This window comes from Falco naumanni, chromosome 3, assembly GCF_017639655.2.
Source record: "Falco naumanni isolate bFalNau1 chromosome 3, bFalNau1.pat, whole genome shotgun sequence".
NCBI lineage: Eukaryota > Metazoa > Chordata > Aves > Falconiformes > Falconidae > Falco > Falco naumanni.
In genome coordinates this window covers 13817508-13839989 of record NC_054056.1, presented here as the reverse complement: position 1 = coordinate 13839989, position 22482 = coordinate 13817508, and the positions used below count along the sequence as shown (strand labels likewise).

Here is a 22482-nt window from a genome sequence, read left to right as displayed (position 1 = left end):
AGCATGGCAAATACATTTATAATCATCTGATGTCTACACCTGGTCTGGGATTAAATCCAGAAAAGCATTTGGCATTCAGATGATAGCAATTTCTTTAAATTAAGATTATTAGTGCTGAACTGTAACAAAAGGTATTTAATTCTAAAGCTTTTTTAATTCAAAAATTAACAAATTACAAATCTAGATGTCCACCCCTTTGGAGACACCCCTTTGGCTGCTTTATACCTTTATGGCATATGTTCAGAAACTGAAAGAACTCAAAAAATTTTCAGAGTAACTGAATCTCAATTTTAGCAAGTAAGGCTTGGAGTCATCTGTTGGTAAAATTACGTAAAATCCACAGTCTCTCCAGTTCACATTCAGATGACCATGTAGCAAGACAAGTGAAAGAGAGGGTTCCCTTTAACATAATTCCTATCATTCAGAGCACAAGTGTGTACAAACTAACTCTTTGTATTCCTCAGAGCCTAAGGGGAATAAACACAGCAAGGTTTCCTACATGACAGGAGAAATCTGCAAAAGCAGCAAGACAACCCATGCCCTTCTCCTGGCTTGCACGTACTTGAGGGACTCCAACACTGTTTGGCGATGTTCAGCAGCTTTTAGGCGAATCTGCTCCCGAATGATGTCTGCGTTCTCCCGCTCAGCCTTGGCACGGGCTCTTGCCTCTGCCTCCACACGCAGCATTTCATTCTTATGACGCAGCTCCATCTCTCGCTCTACAGTAGCTTTTTTTTAAAAAAGAAAAAAAAAAACCAACACAGAAGAAGACAATCTTTTGGGCTGGCTTAATGCCAATTAGCAAGCAGGTGAAAGAGATGCATTGCTTCATCCTGGCTTCACAATAGCTATGTGTGATCCCATGGCAGCAGACTTCAAGATCTTAATTCCTCCCACCCTCCCCCAAAAGGCAGCCAACCAGTACAGTATTATTGCAAAAGACAGACAAGGAATTTTCTCTCTGTGCTTCAAAAGGATCACACACCAAATAGGTGGCCTCTTCCAGATGGCACGTTGCAAGACAACAATCATATTTCAGTTCTGGAAGTTCATTACCAGAAAAAATGCTGAGGGCCAACTTTAGTCAGAGATGAGCTAGACAGTAAGAGGTAAAGCAACAGAGAGGGAAAACTCACAGTGCCTGGTACCGCTGCTGCTCATCAACGTCATTTCAGAGAGGAAGAGTGACATGCTACAGACAAGGAAGGACAACCCTATGCAAGTAACTACACACAGTGCAATAGACATTGCTTATGAAGGGAAGCAAAATGGAGTTGCCTGTAAAATGCTGTCCCAAACAGCATTTTGGAAGCTCCGTTCTGTGTGTCTGAAGTAACAGTGACTGACACGTTAAGATTGACGTGAACGCAGAAGGAACGAGAAACCTAAGAACAACCCAGGAACTGAGATGACGACCTCACAACCCTCTGTCTTCAGCGTTACTGCAAGAAATCCTGACTGGACCACCCTGCTACTCGATACCCCTCTTGATACCAGAACGCTGGACAGGCTACCTTGACATTCACACCTTGGTGCTATGAGTAGGTGGAAACTACAAGAGTAAAATCACCCTCTCCTACAGAGTTTCACCACTGAGCTTCGTTACATGGTTGCTACAATACCTCCCTCAAAGATACCGACAAACCCCGAGTACACCAGATGGCAGCAAGGAGTGGACAACAGAGCAGCTGGCAGCTGTGGAAGGAGCCAGCCAGCCTTCCCATCCCCTCTGGTCCTACACAAATTGCTTTAAACATTTCTAACACTTGTGCCCTAGTGGAGTCCCACTGGAGTTCTGCAAAGCCAGTCATGCTGGCAATTCCCCAACAACAAAAAGAAACAAAGCACGTTTCAGACTAAACCTTCTGTTACTCAGCTTTTATTTTCTACAGGAAACAATGAACGGAGACTAAGTGATGTAGATCGAACTGTTCCTCCCAAGAGGTATTTTGTTTCCCTTCCCTCCTCAAAACTGGTTCTATTTTACATTGCCCCAGCATAAAAATCAGCATTTCAGTTACTACACCACGAGATGCTGACAGACAGTTCACTGGGAAATCCAAGTACTACAGGACAGACATTTTTTCTAAGCTACTCTCAGAAGCAACTGGTATTTTGAGTACTACTGGGATTTACACGTTACTTGCCAGTATGACACTAACACGTGACCTAATGGAGCATCAATGAATACGGACAAGGAGTCAAAGATCAGTACAGAGAACTCATGCCCCTCACCACTGTCACCAGCTCAAGAAAAATTACTAGCTTACCACGTCTCATGGCTTCCTGCTTCTGTACAGATTCTTCCTGCTTCCTCAGATTCTCTTCATTAGCAAGTTGCTACAGGCAGAGATGACAGCAGAAGATGCATTAAAGTTCTAAGAATTCAGTCAAGTAGGTATTTGTGTAAGCTTAAGTACTACAAATATTTTCAAGAAGCTAGTGCTCAGGCTGAAGTACGTTCTCCCTCTCCCCATCTCCCAGATTCATACTCTCAATCCCATGCTCCTAGCCACTTTGTCCTGGCCTTTGATGTGCCTGGCCACCACTGTCGATGCCAAGCAAATAGTACAGATGGCAGCAACTGTGCCTGGCATCAGCCATCTGGCCAGCACGATAGGGCTGCTCCAGATCACCACTTTGACTTAAGGAAGCTACTATACAGTTCCCAGCTGGGTTAGAGAAGGAAGCGATCATACCTGCTGTCGCATCTGTTCGTCATAGCGCTGCCTTGCCAATTTGTCCTGGTATTGGGCTCGCTTGAAAAAATAAGTAAAAATAAAAAAAAAGAAAAAAAATAATTCAGAATATAAAGATCAGGCATTTAACAGAGAACCCAGTCCTAAGGGCAACATCGTTTGCAACATGCAGGGGAAGAAAAACCAAGGCAAAAACCCCCACACAAAACAAAAAAATAAACCCAGATTTAAATACAAACAGGGCAAAGTTTCGGGCAAAACATCCTCAGCCAGCACCAAAAACTCCTCTATGCTGAAAAATCTATTTAGTCTGACTTCATTTTAAGGTATCACAGATATAAAACCAAAGAACTTGGCCTAGAAAAAGAAAATTTTACTGGGAAAAACACTTATTTTTCATGTCCTAAAGCACATTACCTGGCCTGTCAATTGCAAGCAATAGGACTGTCAAGATATGCTGCCAGTCAGATGAGCTCTGTTTCTGATTGACTTTCTTGTTCCTCATTAATTTCTCTCATTGATTTTCTACTGCAACTGGCAAATAAACCCCTATCATCTACACTCAACTGGAAGCTGCCTGAGGGCCCTATCCACCAGCAAGCAGGACCCTGTACAAAGGATATTATTCTCTATTCCAAATACAACACAGCAGAACAGCTTGAAAATTATCTCCTCAACAGTTGCAAAGCACGGTACTTCAGAAGTAAATCACAATCAAGCTTGCTTTGACTTCAAATGATGCCCTGTGAACTTTCAAGAGTTGAAGAGCTAACTCATGAACAGAGCAGATGACTGCGAAGCCTGCTTCCTGAGCCAGCCTGTCCAAAGTCCAAACTCTGACGGGATAAAAAGCAATGTGTGCCAAGTAAGCAGTTTTGGCTATCTTCCCAAGCTAAATAATCAATTAGAATTAATCAACCCCCTCGCTTCCTGTGCTCTCAAAGTAAAAAGTCACCACATGTGAGCTATGAGCGTAAAAGCTACCTTACACTTCCCTAATTTCAGTGTTACTGCCACTTCACATGACTTACACTAAAACATACCAGAAAGCACCACTATTGCTCACAACACAGCTCTTAACTCTCAGATTTGCATCACTTCTCCTCCTAAGGTATTCTTTCCTGTCTAAAGTATCCTGGAATAAACAGGGTTGCAGGCTACTTCAGACTGAAATCCAAATAATTTAAGAGACATTAACTGTCCAGGCTAACACATAGACTCAATAAGCCAGTAGTCTTTGATCTCTTAACACCATCAGCTGTTAGATACAAACAAATGTATCTCAGCACCTTCAAGAGCACTTCCCTGAAAATTCCTTCAGGAAAGTTTCAAAGGGCACACAATGAGAGTAACTGCTACTACTGGTTCCTTTGGATATTCAAGAATTTGGCAACAAAAGTTCAAGACAACAAAGCTGCATATAACTACAAATCAAATTCGACATTACAAAGCCAGTGTAGAAGACAGGCTCAGTCTGCAAATTGCCTCACATCTATGGCAGCCCACAATCCCCTTTCTCCCACTCCCCAAAAGGCAGAATTAATGCACTGTTGCCTTTTCCACACAGGAGGCCACAAACAAGGTCTCCCATCACATGGCTTCCCCCTCATTCCCTTACTGCTTGATGCTGTTTTGTTTCTTCACTGAGTGTTTTTCGCCTCTCTTCTGCTTGTACCCGTATCTGCTCATTCTTCAGTTGTTCTATGGCAGCTTCATACTCCTATTAAAATAAAGGGAAAATCATCACAAATAAGCTCAGTACAGCATCCTACAGAGGAACGCTAGTGACAACTGCGCTCCAAGAAACCCATCTGTAATCAGTGGTACCCTGCAAAGCTGAGCAATGACACAAGAAAGCCAAAATACGATCACAAAACATGACTGTAAGAAATTTCATAATTAGCCATTTCACGATTAAATAATTTTACAAAAAAACCACAAAAGAACAAGCAAATCAACACTCCAACAACCCCCAAATTCCTTTAGAAAGGAAAGAGAAGCCTGTTCTCCACCCAGCTACTTTACAGTTCCCTGCAGGAAACCCCTGTCATTCCCTAAAAATGGTGGTGATATTACAAGGGTTACAAAACCACTTGGACATGCAAATTACAAAGAAAGCCATAAAATATGCCTGAGAATAGGCCAAATGAGCTTGTAATTCACCTTCCAGAATTATTTTTTTTAAATGGTAGATAACTATTACTTGCTGAAGCTGAACAGCAACCAGCAAAACTAAGCACCCTCTGCAGCCTGTTACAAGACAGCGAGACTTTGACTGATGCCCCCCACAAGCCTGGCTGTTGCCTGAGAGGCACAACACAACAAACGATGAGGTTCAACATACCTTAAGTTTTGTTTGCTGTTCCAGCTGCAAAGTCTGCTCCTGCATCTGGGCAAGACTGAGGGCATCTTTTGCGTGGCCTGAAATTGACAGTGGGAAGTGGTTACCGACACCACAGAGGCCTTCTCTCAAGGGAGAAAATGCTCAATTCAGGATAATTCCGTCCACTGGGGTCAATTCAGTCCCACCCGGCGCTGGCTGCGCGGGCCTTATGGAACCGCAGCACACGCGCGGTCTGAAGCCAACAGGTCTACCCTGCTGAGAGGGTGCTGCGGTACCCCGCCCGCCCCAGACCCCGCTCAGGGGAAACAGCGGCCCGCAGGGACCGACCACAGGCCGCTGCAGGCCGCGGGGCTCCCGGCGAGGAGCAGCAGCCCTCCGAGAGCCCGGGGCTGCCCCGGCCCCGCCCGAGGAAGGCGGCAGGACCCGACGGAACGCCAAGCACCGCTGCCAGCCGGCGAGCAGCACCGGCAGCGCGGCGCCCCCAGCCCCGACCCCTCACGCACGGGACGCGTCCAGCTCCCGCGCCGCCTTGGCCGCCCGCTCCAGGCCCGTGGGGTCGAAGTTGCTCCATTTGTCCTTGGGCGCCTGGCGGTCCCCGGGGGGGGCGGCGGCACCCCCCGGGGCCCCCCCGGCACCACCGCCCGGGCCCGGCGGGAGGGAGAGGCCAGCCCCGCCCGGCGCCGCCTCCCCGCCGCCCGCAGGCCCCGCACCGCGGTTCAGCCCGAACAGCCAAGACATGACGCCGCCGGCGGCACGCGCGCACGCGGAGGACGCCCCGCTTCCCCGCCCCCCCCTCCGCGCCTGCGCCAGCGGGGCGGGGCCGGCCTCCCATTGGGCAAGGAGCGGGATTGACGGAATGACGCAAGCGGGTCGGGCCAGTCGGTGGGAAGCGATTGGCTGGGGAGCGGGCGAGCGGGCGGGACAGCTGGGCTGGGGACGGCGAGCGGAGAAGGACAAACTAGGGCGGGCGGCGCGGCGCCATAGCAACGGCGGCGCGGCGGGGCTGCGAGGGCAGCGGGCCGGCGCGGCGGGGCTGCGCTTGGCCCCGGGGCTTGTGCCACCCGCACACCGGTCCTGGCCACGGCGGGGGAGCGGGCGGGGAAGGGGAACGGGGAAGGTGGCAGCGGAGAGGTCAGGATCAGCCCCGCAGGTGCGGGCCGCCAGCTGGCCCTGCTTACAGCCCGGGCCCGCAGGCCGCGGCCCAGCAGCCCCTTGTCTTTTTTATCTTTAAATATACACGTTTCTTCCCAAAGGCACACTTGAGCACATCTCTGAAGAACCTCCCGCAGAACGCCTGAGTTTGCTCTCAGTCACGGGGGCTTTTCGGTGGGGGACTGGGTTCCTTTTTTGGGTTTTTCCTTTGTTTTGTTCTTCTTTGTGGTGGTGTTTTTTTGTTATTGTTTTGGTTTCCTCCTAGTGAACCCCCACATTCATCACTTGTGCTTAAAATTCACAATGGCTCTGCTGTGGGGTGTCACACACACGTTTTTGGAAAACCAATACAGCAGCAGAACAGTTAATGCCTATTACAAGGTACTATCCCAAGCACTCCAGCCTTAGTCCTCAAAATAATCACATTTTACCTGTAGCTTTCTAATTCATGGTTTTAGTTGTTCAGCTTGGGTCAAAGAATATCTACTGAATGTTTAATGGAGATTTGATTGCAGAACTGCTTAGTACAAAAGGAAAAAGACAAGCCCTAAACAAACGTCATTGCACTTGTAAGCTATTTTCTGAGCACGTTTCAGCCTAGAACAGAGATCCCCCACCCAGCTTGTACAACCAGCAGCAGGTTTTGATCGGGTGGAATTCTTCCTTCATTTTGGCAGTGGTAAAAACATTCCCTGAACCTTCAGGTATGTGCTGGCTCATGCTTCTTGGTGAAGTTGGCAAAGGTAAGCCTGTTGGTACCAGGTACTCATCCACTACAGTAAATTCAGTGCCCCTTCTGGCTGACAGTAGCCAAGTGCTCATATAACCTCCACATCACTCTGAGAAATCAGCTACCTCATCCTAATTATAGTTGTACTCTGACATCTCGTTGAGCCTGGGATTATACATGGGAAGGCTGCAAGTAGTATGCACTTAAGAGCGAGTTTCCTCCAACTGAACACAAACACCCCAGCAAAATTCTGGAATTGGGCAAGTATGCTGGTTTCGATCACAAAACCATTGAGTGTCTAGATAACAGATCAGCTGAGTGGGATAACTGCTCTGCTTACTGACAGATCAGCACCTTCCTGGGAAGTTGTGTTCGGAAAACCCGTGGTGTCTTGATACAGGATAGTCTTCATATTACTGAGGAACATGGGAACTCTCTCAGCAGATCACACTAGCGACTCCACGTTAAATCTTTAATAATAGCCAACACCACTTGCATCAGATGGTGCAAGGACCCTAAAGAAAACCTGGGAACAACTTACCTACAAATGAAGCTGTTTGTAGTCCCCACACACAGAACTTAGCTCCTACTGGTAGCCCTGATGGTTTATGCTCTCATCCTACACAGGTGTTTGGGTGTTATACCCATTATATCAGTACAGATGAGATGCTTAAATAGCCTGGAAATCATTAGGCTTACGTTTTTCTAAATAAATTAAAAAAAAATTAGTTTGACTTACCTGTCCGACTGGAATTTTCGTGTTCATGAGTACTACCAGTTCTGCCAGGATTTAAGGGACATTCGCTTCTTGGCTCCTTGTAAAATGATTCTTACTGAAGCTGAGACATTACTGAGACTGATGTATTTCTACTTTTTTCTTTTTTTTTTGGGGTGTGTGTGTATGGAGATAAAGTTCTATGTAAACCAGACCATGAAGTCATGAATGGAAATGTTACTTTTCAGTCATTTAAAATTGAGATGAATACTAGCTTTTCATTAGAACAAAAGCTACACTTAATAGATTTGGCCTTAGTGCCATCAAGAACAAAGTAATCATTCAATAGCTCTTGTATTGTATTTTTAATTGTCTTCAAAAGGATGCATTACAATTGGGGGGGATGACATGTTAATGTATTAGTAAACTATGCAAGGAGTTGTGCAAAATTAATTTCTGTCCTACAGCAAGAATGAAAAAGATTATCTTATTGCACGAGAGATCACTCATGGTATCTTTATCTTGGATTGACCAGATGTTGCCTGGGCTGGGAGCTGGACTCTTACGATCCTTATGGGTCCCTTCCAACCTGAGATATTCTACGATACTATGATTCCAGAGACTTTTTCTTCCCTTCAGCACAGTCTCCACGAAGATTAATCAGTCACAAGAGCACATTCCAAAGGAGAACACAAAGTGTATGAAATCTTATCAGGTTCATGAGTGACTCAGCCCTCTCCTGTCCCTTCCTCCTGTACAAGATGACAGCCCAAGGCAAACGCTCCATAAACCCAGGTATGATGAATTCAGCACTCAGGAGACAAGGTCAGTGGCAAAGTTCATCTCAGCTCTGAAAGGAACTCTTTTTAAGAAGTCCATAAGCAGAGCTAACAGAGGGTTTGCAGAATAGAGCGACACTAATGGGGACTCTCCAAAATACAGTACAGCTTTAAAAACAGTTCCACCCATAGGACAAATAAGCAATACATTTAAAATAGAGCAGGCATTACTGAGGGAAGGTGTTCCCACTGATGCTGGGTTTTGTTACTAGAAAAGTGTATACATTTCTTCACAGCCCTAAGCCTGAATTTTGGAACGATGCTGCTCCAATGGCTTTGTCACTAGGTATTAAAATTAGTGACAGCAAATTCAAGCCTGGGGCCAAAGGGAAAGAATCAGTTCTACTCTCCTCCCCTAGAAACCTGATTTTTAAGTGTACCTCAAGCTTAGGGCTGGGTGGAAGCCCAGGACAAGACACTAAAGATGTGCTAGGTGTTTTCAGAGTGCAGAGGATAAAGCCTGGAATGATAGTGCTGGAGACTTACTGTCCCTAATTAGCCACAGAACTGGCTAATTAATCTCTATATGGCTGCTCCAATAGCAGGACTCGCATCCAATTTGGTGAAACTGACTGCAGGTATGCCAAAGTAAATCAGTGGTCATGATCCAGGCAGTATTGCACTGTTGTTTGGAGGCATGTATTTGAATAAGAAACAAAAATAACTGGGTTAGGTGGTCTTGCTGTCTGGCTTTTCTTGACTCACTGCTGCTCCTTGAGCTCAGCTGAGGGTTGAGAGCTCTGGAGTAACCTGCTGGAGAAGCAAATTCCCAGGTTTTTGAGTTTTCTGCTCTCTCAGATTGATATCAAATCCCAAGGCAAATTACTTGGGGGAACTGAGCCCTTCAAATTCCATCTGGGATCTGTATGTCATTGCAGCAGATTAATTTAATACCAGTGCCATAGGGAGAGTGGAACAGTGTTAATGAGACTCAAGAATTCAGCAGGCAGACAGTGAGCAGACTTCTGCTGGAGCACTCTTGACAGCGCTCGTCAGCCCTGGCCTGGCACAGCCCTGTCGTTCTGTTTCTCAGAGTTCATCCACCAAGCTCTGCCATAAACCAAAGACCATCTGGGAACACTAAACTGTCCTTGTGCTTTATAAAAGGCAGGATGTTTTTTATAGCATCTTCATAACCCACCTGACCTTTGACGAGGACAACCATCTCTTTTCTTCCTCTTCTCAGAAGTCCTGTTGGCTTTGACCTGATCTCTGCATACTGTACATTTTTGCATTCTGTTGTTCTTTTCTCTCCTAATGCTTTTCCCTTCCATCCCTGAGATGCTATACTTTTGGGTTGCCTAATTTGAGCTATCTGTTGAGTACACTGGGTGAATTGGGAGAAAGCTGCTCTTTCTCAGGTGTGTCACGTGTAATCTTTCTCTGAGTGCAGATGCCCACAATGAAAGGCCAGGGGAGTAATCAGCCAAGCCTTGAACATGCTCATAAGCTGCAAAACCAGAACTGTATCAACATTTAATAAATAGAGGGCAGGCAGTAAGTAAGCAAGCAATAGTGAGGATTCATCCCTTTGCCTTTTGTTTGTTATTTGTCAGGCGTATTTATATGAAAAGAGGGTACAGATTTGGGATCTATTAGTCAGATTGATTGTTCCACTCAGCGAAGCCAAACCTTTAAGCTTTAGCAGAACTGGGCTGAGGACAGCCTTTAGGCTTGACAACCAGGACACCTTAACGGACAGTACAGGCTGGGAGATGATCTGTGAGCTTTCCGGCTTCCTCCCCTGACGACTCCTTTTTGTCCAAGTCTTTGTCCAAGCAAGATTCCTTGCTCTGCCGGGAATCAGTTCACTCCAGAGTCTGTCATGCTGTCTGTCTGTGCTTATATCCTTGGGCTTCTGTAGCTGGGAAGAACACAAGAATTATAATGTCAGCTTTATCCACCCGTTCTCCAAATCTGAGTCAGAGATCTTATCCCTGTGGTCACCTTCCCTATCCCTCTGGCCTCTTGCTGGGAAAAAGGCTGTGCTTCTGCACTGTTGCACAGCTTCTTTTTAGCTCTTACTTCACTTCAGCCTATCAAGAATCCCTTTGTGTTTCACGACAGTAAGTGGCTTCTGAGTAGTGGAAGAAGGAAAGCAGATGTGTTGTGCCTTAGTAGCTGTGTTTCATAGTTAGCTCGTCCCTGCCACGTTGAAAACTGAAGGGTAGCCAAGAGTTCAAATGACTTTTAAACAGTGCTTCCAATGCCCATGCCAGCTTTTAGCAGTCCTCCCGCCCTTCTTATCCCAAAGCAGTTGCAGGACTGCCTCCACTGTACGCTTTTTTCTCCTGCCTGCAAACATAATGCCACTAGGAGGAGGACTGCTCTTAAAAATGAGGGAAAGAACCCAAGAGGGCAGTACCTCTTGGGCTGATAGCTGTGATGAAGCCCTACTGGCAAGCGAGCTGAGGAGCACAGAGCATTTCAGCCATGAGGGCTCCCCTGCCTTGGATCTCCACCCCCTCAATGCCCTTCAGAACATTTCCCCTTGGCTCAAGTGCCCCAGGATTGTGCCTTGCACCCCAGCTTACCCGGCTGCACGTGTGCCATGCGGCACAGCCCTTTGCCTGGCTGGTTCTTGTATACGGGCTTCACGCAGACTTTGTTGGTGGTGCCTGCAGCCAGGTCCGTGAGGAGCACGCTGTGAATCTGCGGCGAAACGCTGATGACGGATGAAGGGCCACTCTGCCGCCGGCATCGGACCCTGTAACCAAGGACTTTCCCATCGGCAGAGTCCCAGGAGGCTTTCAGGGTGTTGGGGCCCATGTCTTCAAAGCGGAGGTGCCTCACTTTGGAGCCCTCTGGAGAAAGAAGATTCATGTTACTTCAGGCCGTTTGTATGGAGCCGTCCTTACTGCCTATCTCCTTGCTCCTCCCGAGGGGACTGGCGAGAAGGGGTGGCCAGCCAGCCTGCTCTTTGTTGTAGAGATGCAATAGCCCATCCCTCTGCATCTACACACTGGAGGAGCACAGCCTCCTTAGTCCTTAACTTTGTCCTGGTACCAGCACGTAATACTTGTGTTGGCACTGTTAGGCACTGGCTGGCTGCCTCCCGCACCCTCAGCTGCTGTCATTCTGAGCTCCTCATTCCCGAGTCCTGACAAAAGCTACATTTTGCCTCCTGCAGTGTCTTCACAGGTACCTCAAAAGCTACATTTTGCCTCCTGCAGTGTCTTCACAGGTACCTCTTCAGAGCTGAAGGTTCTGCTGATGAGGCTTCCACCCCTCTGGTGCTAAATCACAAAGAACAGACACTGAGGAGATAGGAGGGAAAGGTGCTTTTCTTTCTGCTTCAGGGAGATTCAGGGATCTCCAAGTCTGTTCTGCTTGTGCCTGCACCAGCAGCTTGGCCGTACGCACCCTGTAATAGCAGGTGTGTGGCGTGCGTCTGATTCTCTTCCAGTCCCATACCCTACACATCTGCTACACCCTAACGGCATATATCGTGTGCTGTTCATCAGAAGCTGCAACTTTCCCCTTCTCTCACCCCCGGCTCAGTAACTGGGCTGACCCAGTTCCCTGGCTTCACCTAGAGGCAGATGCTTTGTGCAAAAAACCAGACACGCTTCAGATACTCTGTGTGGCCGTGGGGTTTCCTACCAGCAGGGTGCTGCTCACCTTCCTGAGTGCATGCTTTAGCGGACAGGGATTTCTCCTTTCCCGATTTGTAGATTGCAGTCACTGTCACTAGATAGGTTGTATTGGGTGCCAGGTTCTCCACCACAGTGCTGTTTTGCTTGCCGTCCACTTCCAGCAGCTTCACCGAGTTCCCAGGAAGGGGTCCGTACAGGATCTGATAGCCCATCACGCTGTCCGGGGTAGGACCCCAACTAACATGGAAGCTGCGTGGCCCAGACTCTGAGATGAGAACCTGAGCTGGACTTACTTCCTCTGAAAGAAATGTAAAGAAAGATGTGAATGAGTATATCATTCAAGGCATAAGAATGCTGTCAGGGAAGCATAATTGACCTGAACCATATTTGGCTTCCAGGAGGTGGAAAAAAATCCATCCAGCAAGTGGAGGTGGATAGTCACCAAGTCAGCACAACCCAGCTCAGCCCTAAGAAAATGTTTTCTTCACCTGTGCAGCATAGAGTGGGTAAAACTACTCAGCCAAAACTGGTTTTGCATGAAGAACATTAATATTGGATGCAAGTTCATCTTGATTTTGTTACCCCTGCTCAGCTTTTCAGCGTGCCACTTTTTTTGCACGTTGCTACCCAGCATAAATCTGAGTTAGTCTTCTGGCCAAATGACTAATCTGCACAGCGGGGCTGGCTTCTGCCCCGAGTGCTCCCCCTCTCTCTTTCCCTCTCACACAGGGATTCCCCATCAGTGGATACACTGCCTGGAGAAGCAGCATGCACCCACTTCAGAAGCATTACTCTCCCCAGGCTATACCTGCAGCCTCAGGTAGGAGACAGGAATCTCCTTGTTCCACAGCAGCTGTTCAAGCGATGAAGGTCAAGATTCCCCTTTGGCAGTAACCCACACAAGACAGCACTGCTTCTCCCTGACCATCCTACTGGGAGAGTGAGTAAGTACGTGCAGCAGCCTGTGCTTTATCCCCAGTGGGCTCTATACCTCAGCCCTGTTAAGGTATAATATAAGTTATAATACATAAGCCCCGCAAGCTGCAGCTCCTGCCGCCTTCTCCCAGGGCAGTGGGCTCTGCTTTCCTCCAGATTCACAGACTTTTAAGGTTGGAAGGGCTATGACCATCAGACCTGGTCCCCTGTTCCGAACAGTCCAGAACACCTCTCTAAGCAAACAGCTGGCAGCTGAGTGCCAGCATAAAGCAGCTTATTATGTTCTGTCCTGATCACAATCATCTGCCTCCTCCAGCCAGACCACGAGACGGTGGGATGCAGACCAAGGGCTGTCCCATTTGCTTGATACATACAGGAGGCTCAGCACAGTGGAGACTTCCCCCTTGGTCAGGATTGTGCACGTTTACCTGCCAGTGTAGTAACCCTTGTTGTCTGGGGAGGGAAGTAGTGGATGTTGGATTCAGGAATGAGTGCCACCTCATAAGTAGTTTCTGATGCAAGGTTGCTTAGCACGAGGCTAGTGTGAGCCCCAGACATTTGCTTTGTCCTCTTCCTTGCGAGATCATCTATCGGGGCATACTGTAGGGTGTAGTAGCCGGTTTCTTCGGAGAGGAGTTTGGGCCACATCAGACGGAAGCTGCTTGAGGTGATATCTACTGCATGGAGCCGATTTGCTTGGATAACATCTGGAAGATAAACAGTAGCAAGAAATCACTGCTGATGTCAATATACAGAACATGGCATATCTAAAATACAGGCCCTTCTGGACGGGAGCTGTAGGCTACAGAAACACTGGGTCACAACTGAAGTCATTGAGGTGTAGCCAAGCCCCTTCATGGGAATTCAGTGGACTAGACCCTCTTTGAAAGGTTCAGGACTATAAAACAAAATCCTTGAAACCAAAGATAAAGCTAAAAAAATAAATAAATAATCAAACATATCAACTTGGGCAGAAATCTTTGGGTTTTCACACCACTTCTACCTCTCAGACAAGAGCCGAGCCTTTCACTGAACAGAGCTTGCAGGGGAAATGCATATGTCCCAGCCATCACCAGGTGGCATTTTGGCTAAAGCAATTGCTCAAGTGTGCCTGCACAACAGGCTTCAGCTCAGGAATACTACTGCGCCTTGCCTCATGGGCATCTCCAGTCTCAAACCGATTTGCCACAAGCCTCCAAGCTGCTCTTTAAAGCCCCAGCTACCCCTCTCTGTTCTCTCTGCCTTGTCCTCTGTGCTAAGGGCGAATGGTGCTGGTGATCTGCTGTGACACAGAGGCCTGGCACAGCAGGACCCATGCCCCTGAGCATCCAAGCCTGTCTTGCACCACTGAGAATGAATCTGAAGTGGTCCAGCAAATTCCGGGCAGCTGCTACTACCCGACAGATGTGTGGGAGTTACTGTGCCTGGCCAAACAGGCAGCTTCCCACACTTGGCAAGACGTTACCACCTACCCAACACAGCAAGCAGCGCTGGCACTGCCTGCGAGAAAGCTGGAGACAGAAATGAGGCATCCAGGTTCTAAAACTCCTGTGGTCAGTTCACCCCGAGCTCCCAGCAGAAATCACCTCTTTGTGAAACCAAACAACTAAATTGTGTCACTTAGGTGAAGCAGCCCAGAATATGAAAAAATACATTTCTCTTTGCTTGTACCCAGTGGCCAAGAAGGGGCAGCAACTGGGGAGTGCCCAGCATTTGCTAAGCCAGCTGCATTCATCCCAGCTGAAATCACTCCCTGCAGCCTTTCACAGAGCTCCATTGTTCTGTGACATTCAACGTTCAGAGCCACGCTTGTGCTATCTCGCCCCTCTCCCCCTGCACAGAGGCTTCTCTTCACGGCTCGTGCTACCTTTTGAGTTCTGGACCCCAAATGCCAGACACTGATACCTCTTCTGACGCTCAGCAGTTCCCCCAGCTTCCTCCACTACTTGACCCTTCCGACACGCGTGGCCTTCTGAGCCCACCCTGGGCAGAATTCCACTGTTTGGCCTTCCAGAGGAGCAGAAACACACAGGACTTTGTTTCTAGCTCCGGGGAAGTGGCATACAAAGACATAACCTCTTCTGACGCTCAGCAGTTCCCCCAGCTTCCTCCACTACTTGACCCTTCCGACACGCGTGGCCTTCTGAGCCCACCCTGGGCAGAATTCCACTGTTTGGCCTTCCAGAGGAGCAGAAACACACAGGACTTTGTTTCTAGCTCCGGGGAAGTGGCATACAAAGACATAAGGATTATTTAAAAAAAAAAAAAAAAAAGACTTTTAAAAGCACTCTGAGCCTTAAAGATGCACTTGCTCTGCACAGCATCCCTCCTGAAACCTTATGATAGACTACTCTGAAGTATTTATGAGCTGGAGGGTACTGAGTAGCTCTCACTGGCTGCCCAGTACACAGAGGTAAGGGGAGGCACAAAGGTCTTCCCAGCCCTGCAGGAGATTAGGGGGTGGCTTTGCGCTCCCAGACCTGCCGTTTAACTGGGAGAAGATCAGCTCTTCTCCTCCAAGCTGCTCCGAGTCCCTGCCAACTTCCCCATACCAAATAAAGCAGCCTCAGTTTTTCCTCTGAGCTGTTCTTTGGCTCTCCCAGGCAGGCAGGACCACCTCCCTTCCCCGTGCTCTGCCTGCCACCGTCCACACGCGCTGCCAGCCAGCAGCATTGCACCCACTCCGAGCCCGGAGGGGGCAGAGGGTGGGAGGCAGCACCATGGAACGGGGGGCACTGCACCCTTCCGCCAGCCCTGCAACCGCCAGCGGCCAAGCCACCAAGGCACAGGGAACGGAGAGGCCTTGGTGCTACAAGTCGTCTGCCCAAAGCTCAGGGAATGGAAATGGGTGAGCTTGGAGACCCTGAGTAAATTGGGCAGGTTGAAGTGACGGGGTGCAACACCCGGGGGGCACGCTGCGGGAAGCCCACAGCAAATAGCTCTGCCCCTTGCTGCCAGGTTACGGATGCCTTGAGCGAATAAAGCGGGCAACAACCCCCAGAAAATAGATAGCCCTGGTATGCTTCACAGAACCTCCTTGTTCCCGAAGGAAAGCAGCAAATCTCTCGTATTAGACAAAGGCAGTGCCTTCCTAGCAACACCCAAAAGACAATTTGCCTTCCACCTCCTGCCTCTTAGTGACTCAAAACACCATTTTGCAGCCAGGAATTTGCTGGTATCCTGGGAATTCTGCTGGGGTCAAGATTAGACTAGCAGGAACACTGCTGCTTTCATGATGTGTGTAAGAAATGCAGCCAGGCAGCAGGTGAACCTGTTCTAGCCCTGGGTACATGGTCCCCTCTCTGCAGATGCTTCAGCTTGGACTTGGGGCAAATCACTTTTGCTTTGTTGCTCTGTTTCCCTACTTTGATATGGATAGGGAGACGGTTCCGATGCTGGGAGGGAGGAACAATTCTCCATTACCATGGTGGACACTCAGGATCTGAGATCACTCCCTCTGGTCACCTGCTTATATCCAGTGCTAAGCAGGAACGTCAGAGGACTCTAGGCTCAAAGCCTTCACTGCAGCAGAAGTTATCCAGGACCTTGTTTCAGATCAGAAATGTGCCACCCTGAACATGCAAGGGAAGCGGCTGGTGTTTTGTGATGGGCAGGTAGGCTCCGGCAGCGCTTGGCTGAGGAGATGGTGCCTAAGGATGAAACAAGTCATCAGTTGTCAGTTCAACTGCCTGAGTGGAGAGCAAGTGCACGCTAGCACAGAACCTGATGTCAACTCAAAGGAATGCCTTGGCTTTGTGATATTTGAAGGTCCTTCCCCAGAAGGAAAGCACCAAATGCCATATGTTGGGTACAGAATATATAAGATTCAATGGAAGAAGACTGAGCTAGAGTCCCCTTTCCTTCACACTAGGAAAGGCAGAGGTATTTGCCAGGACCAAGCTGTGGCTGTGGCCATAACCAGGCTGGCTGGGACCTGCTGCGTCCTGCAGACTCGTGTCAGGAACACATGCCAAGGAAAAAGAGGGGGAGCAGGCACACATCCATCCATGGTCCCTGCCTTACACCCCTCTGCGTAGCAGCATTACTAGAACTATTTCAGGCCCACCATGTCTGAGCAGCAGCCCATCTTCTCCGCTCTCTGACATAGCCAGGTTTTTCAAAAAGGGAACTGAGGCAGAAATATCAGATCCCTGGGCCTCAGCAGAGCCTGTGGCGGGACAGAAATGCAGTTCAGAAGAGTAAGGCATCTTCCTTTCATCTCCCTGTCCAAGTAGTGGCCGTCTCGCTGTCTAGGACTGAGACCCACTGCTGTGAATGCCAGACTCAGCCCGACAGCTCCTTATTTGCCTGCTCAGATCTCTGATCACATTTCTGAAGGCAAAGAAAGTGCATCTAAGCAACTCCTACATAAAAGCGTCTACCTTTGTATAGCGAGGTACAGCTGCGGAGATTGGACTGTCCCATGGAGCATTCCCAGCCTGCCTGAGACAACAGCAACCTGGCAGCCAGGGACCACTGTGTTGGAATCTCTACAGAGCAGGCGTGAAACACCCACTCCTGGATAGGTGGTGGAGGGAGGAGAGCAATTCCTGACAAAGCTTCTTTGTGCATCTACAAAAAGCTTTTAAGAAACAGTAGCAAGCGTTGAAGATAAGATAGCAGTGATAATAAAACTAGTCTGAGCCGTTCCAGAGTTGGAAAAACTGAATTTCTGCCTGCCAAGGATCCTGTCTGTCCCTGCCCAGGGGCAGGGGCCAGAAGCAGGAAGGGTGGTGATGACGGTTGCCTCCTCCAGGCAGGGAAGAGTGGACAGATGTGGCTTTATTAAGGCTAACTCAGGTGAATTTACCAGTGTCTGGTATTTTGCTTAAAACACCAGCCCCTGAGTTCATGTGGGAATCTCACCTTCCATTAAAATCATGGACTAGTGATTTTTAGACTTGGTGGATGCACAGAACACTGCCCTCGGGCACAGCAGAGTATTTATTACCTTTGCAGGTCTTACCATCTTCAAGAGTCTTGCGCTGCAAGGATATGCAGGTGATTTCTCGCTGGGATGCTATTTTATAGCATCGGGATTCAGGATGCACTAGGAGCTGAAACAGCCACTTGAAACAAAACATCTGGGGTCTGGTACAGTAGAAGGACGGCTGGTACTGCCCCATACTCATACAGGAGTGATGTGGTGGGAATGACTGGAGGAGAACATAGTCCCTTCATGTCATTTGTTAAATGATCATGGTTAGAAATAGAAAGAAATTGCTGCGTACAGAGGATTCTGTGGAAAGGGTTACTTGGACACTCCAAAGCCAGCTCTAACCAGCTCACATAGCAGAAGCCAAATGAGGAATTAAAACAGGATTTCCAATGGAGAGAGAACCTCCAGAAAAATCCATGGAAAGTCTGCAAAGTCATAGTAACTCACTCAGCTTCCCAAACAAATCCAGAGGCATCTGGGAGGCTGAGGCAAAACCCCTGCTCCGCAATCCCAGGCACTCCCAGCACGACAGCATCCAAGAGCTGCAAAAAGAACGTGCATTGTGCAGCGCAGCATGCAGATTCGCGTGAGATATTCCTCTTGGCTCCCAAACACCTGCCTTCTGGCTCAGATGATGCCTTTGGGTCTCCTCAGACCCTTTCCTGGATGCTTTAGAAGACAGGACTGGTGAAAAATCAAACTTATTCCTGCTCTCTGCACAGCAACCGCCACAACCACGCCAGCAACAAAGAGGTGGCAGCTGGCTGGCTAAGCCTGACAAGTCAGGGCTGGGATTTTCTTCCAAGGGTTGTGCTGGCCAAGTCAGGCTGTAGATCTGACGGATGTGGAACACGTTACAACAGGGGATGTATGGAACAAAAACATTCCTCTCCTTACAGTCTTAATGCTGATAGCAAGCACCATCCTTAATTGTTCTTTGTAAGACAGCAACAACTGCCGGCCACTTGTAGGCAGGAGTTTGATGTCTCGGGGTGTGCCAGGCACTCTGCCTGCACGTAATGGTATCTACAGAAAGTCAGATCTACCCTAGACAAGATTTTGAGGGAGCTGACAGGACCAAATCCTTCCCAGATTACACACACATCCCGTTTTGTGTAAGCAATGTGTTCAACATGTGCCCTCCACCTCCATCAGGTGGAACATAGCCAGACAACGTTTTAGAGGAAACTATTCACCCTGAATATAAAAATCAAGTTCAAGGGGCTCAGGCACCTTGTTCCCACAGTCAGATGTCTTTTACTGTAGTTTAATCATTGCCTGTTCGGGAAGGCTTTGGTTAACAATTAACCTGTGCAGGTGGGGGAATTTTCGTGATACACTTGAATTGTATGGATATCTGTGACCTGTATGATTAATTTCAAAGTCTTGCGAGTTTTCAAGAAATCCAGATAATATGCTTCCTGAGCCTTCTTCCTTAATTAACAACTGCACAAGTTACAAGCAAGTTCACCTCACTTACAGGTCTGCAGAAGGGAGTTTGTTCCAATCAGTCGAGGGACTTTCCAGGGGAAATAGAGATATTTGTGCCAGACTTAAAAGCCTTGGTTTGTACTTGGACTTATAGCATTATGGACAAAGCACCTCCGTTTGCAAGGGCAGCAGCTGTGGGCCAGCAGGACCATTGGTTTTAGGGGATTCTCACACTGCCTGCCTTGCAAAGCCAGAGATTAACTCACGCTCAGCCCTGTTGCAAGCTCCCAGTGCCCACAACCCAAGCCCACCGTACCTAGGATAGCATCTCTAAGCTCCTTGGTGATGATGGGTAGGTCATCGACATCCACAAAGTGCAGGTGCTTCTCGGGTGGCTGGCTGGCAGCAGCAGAGAGTTCCAGGTAGTTCCCCCGTCCAGTGCTGACAATGAAGACTGTCACTCCCATGTCCTTCAGGAGCTGCATGGGTTCGGAGATGTCATCGGTGGAGAAACCATCCGTCACCCAAACCAGTACCTTGGGCACATCTGGGCGGGCACCAGCTTCGTCACTGAATAATTTCTCCTTGGCAAAGGAGAGTGCTTTGCCTGTGTTAGTGTCACCCATGAGCTGCCGAGTGTCCCGGATGGCTTGTTGCAGACTCTTGCTAGACAGGTACCGGTCAAAAGGGAACTCCATGGTGGGTGTCGTGCTGATGTGGATGATGCTGGTCTGGACATCTTTGGGTCCAAAGGTGAAAGGTTGCACAAGGTCCCACATGAATTCCTTGACCCTGGAAAACTCATAGTAGGAGACGCTGCCAGAGCTGTCCAGCAAGAAGAGGAGGTCCCCCTCTGAATTGGAAATAGACGGCTGGGGACCTAGCAGGGGAGGAGAGAGGGAGGTATGTTAGTGGAATGATGTGAACACATACCTGCACAGGCATCTGCTAGGAAGGCTTGATTATCCAGTACCAAATCTCAGAATCCAGTGAGAATTTTGCTGGGTAGAAACCTCAGGATTTGCCTTTTTATTCTGATCATTAATTGCACCTAGTGCGAGGGCTCCTGGGCTTTATTCTCAGTCCTGCTGTCAGCTGTCTGGGAAGTTCTCACCCCATCATCATAGCACCCCGTCTTCCCTCATCGAACAGCTTTGCTCAGACTCATCTGTTTGATCACAACCATTGTTGGCGAACACTTTGAGATGCCAAGACCGAAGCACCAGCCAGAGATCTGCCTGTAATTGTTCACAAAGTTCTCTCAGCACCTTTTATTTTCAAGTACTCTGCCAAAAAAGCTGTTTCTCTTACGAACAGAAAACCGGTTCCTAAGTCCTCTGAGCTCCAAGAACCTGAACTGGTTACAGAATCACAAAAAGCAAGAGCAAGAAATTTCATGAGACCCCACCACCCACCCAGTGACTAGCAGGATTGAGACCTATATTTGTCTCCCACTGCTTCTTTTGGGTTCAGTCTTGCTCTGGGACATGTAGCCTAATCTCAGCCCTGCCCGAGGGGGACACTGCAAGGGGAGAAGCCAAAGCTTTGCAGTGGAGCTGGAAGGAGCTCTTGGAGGCACTGTAGGACGGCAGCCTCGCGCTGATCCGCCCGGCCACGGGACCCTCTCACCACCTACCCCCCAGGGTTTCACGTTGGCCAGGAGGGTAAGGGACATGCAAAGGAACAGTTGGAGCATCTCAGCGAGACAGCAGCAGCCACCCTGGTGGTGTGCTCCACCACTGTGAACAATGGCACAACATCCAAGCACACAGGCGTTGCAGCTGCCATATTATTCCACGTACTTCGGTCGGCCAAGATGGACAACAGAGACTCCCAGCAAACAGGAGCAGCACATCCCAGCCCTGCTGCGCTCAGCTTGCCCCCTGGCTCTTGGCAAAGGGCAGCGCTGCAGACCAGTTTGGCTTTTTGGAGCTCACTCTTTCACGTGTTCTGCACCTCACCCAGGTCAACCACCATTCAACAGAGGTAAGGCTGACGATGCATCGCACCCAGCTGCTGTGGTGACTTCCCAGAAGCAGGGAGAGGAGCTCCTGCTGCCTGCGTTGGCTGCCTGCTCTCTGAGCTTTGTTGCCAAGTTTGTTTTAAAGGCATGTTTTACATTTGCAAAGATGAAGACCGCAAAGAGAAGCAATAGTTACTTTTTGTCCTCCCTTTCCCTTCACACGCATGATCCCTGCTGTTCAAGGAGCTACATGGATGGCCAGCACAAACCCCGTGTCTCAGAGGGAAAAGACCAGCCATGGGAGAGGAGAGGCAAGCCAAAAGACTGGAAAATTGGGATGAAATATGCCTGAATTCAGCCCGGTGACTGACTCCTGAGAAAATACAGCTCCTCATGGAATGAGGACAAGATGAAAGCCTGATGTTCCTCTGGTCCAAATTCAGTCAAGATGCATAACAGGCAGAAGCAGAAAATGCCATCACAGCAGTGAGGGGAAGTAATGTCCCAGGACACTAATCTCACCTCCTCATCTTAGATGCTGCGCAAGGACAGGGGGCTGGAATGGAGCAGGGAGCCAACGCCGGCAGGGGAAAAGAGATTCCCTGGACCTGACGCTGCAGGAGCAACAGGAGCTCTGGCTCCTGAGCACACCCAACACTTCTACGCTACGCTCCTGCAGGATCTGCAAGCACTGCACAGATGTGCAAAACCTCATGACAGTCTTTCCAGGCACATGTTATTAACCCCTTGCAGATCAACCGAAAGGCCAGTGCAGCAGAAAGAGGCAGGAACCAGGGTAGAGCTGAAGGTACAGCCTGCACCTCCTGGATCCTGCTCTTGCTGCTACAAAAAAAAAAATAAAATGCCTCTGAGTTACATCAGCTTGCACTGACACCTCTTGTTACACAACACCAGGCTGATCCCGAGTACTTTCTGCTCCAGGCTGGAGATGGACACGGTCCAGGAGCTGGGAACATTCCTCACCAGCCTGAGCCAGCAGGTCAATCATGCCCGGTGCCAGGGAGTAGCCTCTGCCACCCAGAGCTGCTGCTCTGGGATAACGCACAGCAGTTCCAGAGAAAAGCAAACTGCTGATGGCAAGAGCAAGAGCAACTGCCAAGGTCAGGAGCAACTCCAG

At 48.9% G+C, this 22482-nt stretch overlaps 2 protein-coding genes across 2 annotated transcripts in view; both read right to left on the bottom strand.

Annotated features, from left to right (window-relative positions):
* Positions 1–5802, bottom strand: part of ATAD3A (ATPase family AAA domain containing 3A) — a 28673-nt gene extending 22871 nt beyond the window's left edge. The window contains exons 1-6 of the mRNA XM_040586240.1: positions 5547–5802; positions 5044–5120; positions 4318–4419; positions 2700–2759; positions 2271–2340; positions 563–728 (exon numbers count right to left, since the gene is read on the bottom strand). Of these exons, the coding sequence (XP_040442174.1) occupies positions 563–728; positions 2271–2340; positions 2700–2759; positions 4318–4419; positions 5044–5120; positions 5547–5781 (710 nt within the window). The 5' untranslated portion in view covers positions 5782–5802. The remainder of the gene's footprint in view (positions 1–562; positions 729–2270; positions 2341–2699; positions 2760–4317; positions 4420–5043; positions 5121–5546) is intronic.
* A 2188-nt stretch (positions 5803–7990) lies between these two features.
* The window catches only part of VWA1 (von Willebrand factor A domain containing 1), a 34995-nt gene continuing 20503 nt past the window's right edge, over positions 7991–22482 (bottom strand). Inside the window, exons 4-8 of the mRNA XM_040588153.1 lie at positions 19698–20261; positions 13440–13718; positions 12101–12373; positions 11014–11283; positions 7991–10343 (exon numbers count right to left, since the gene is read on the bottom strand). Of these exons, the coding sequence (XP_040444087.1) occupies positions 10303–10343; positions 11014–11283; positions 12101–12373; positions 13440–13718; positions 19698–20261 (1427 nt within the window). The 3' untranslated portion in view covers positions 7991–10302. The remainder of the gene's footprint in view (positions 10344–11013; positions 11284–12100; positions 12374–13439; positions 13719–19697; positions 20262–22482) is intronic.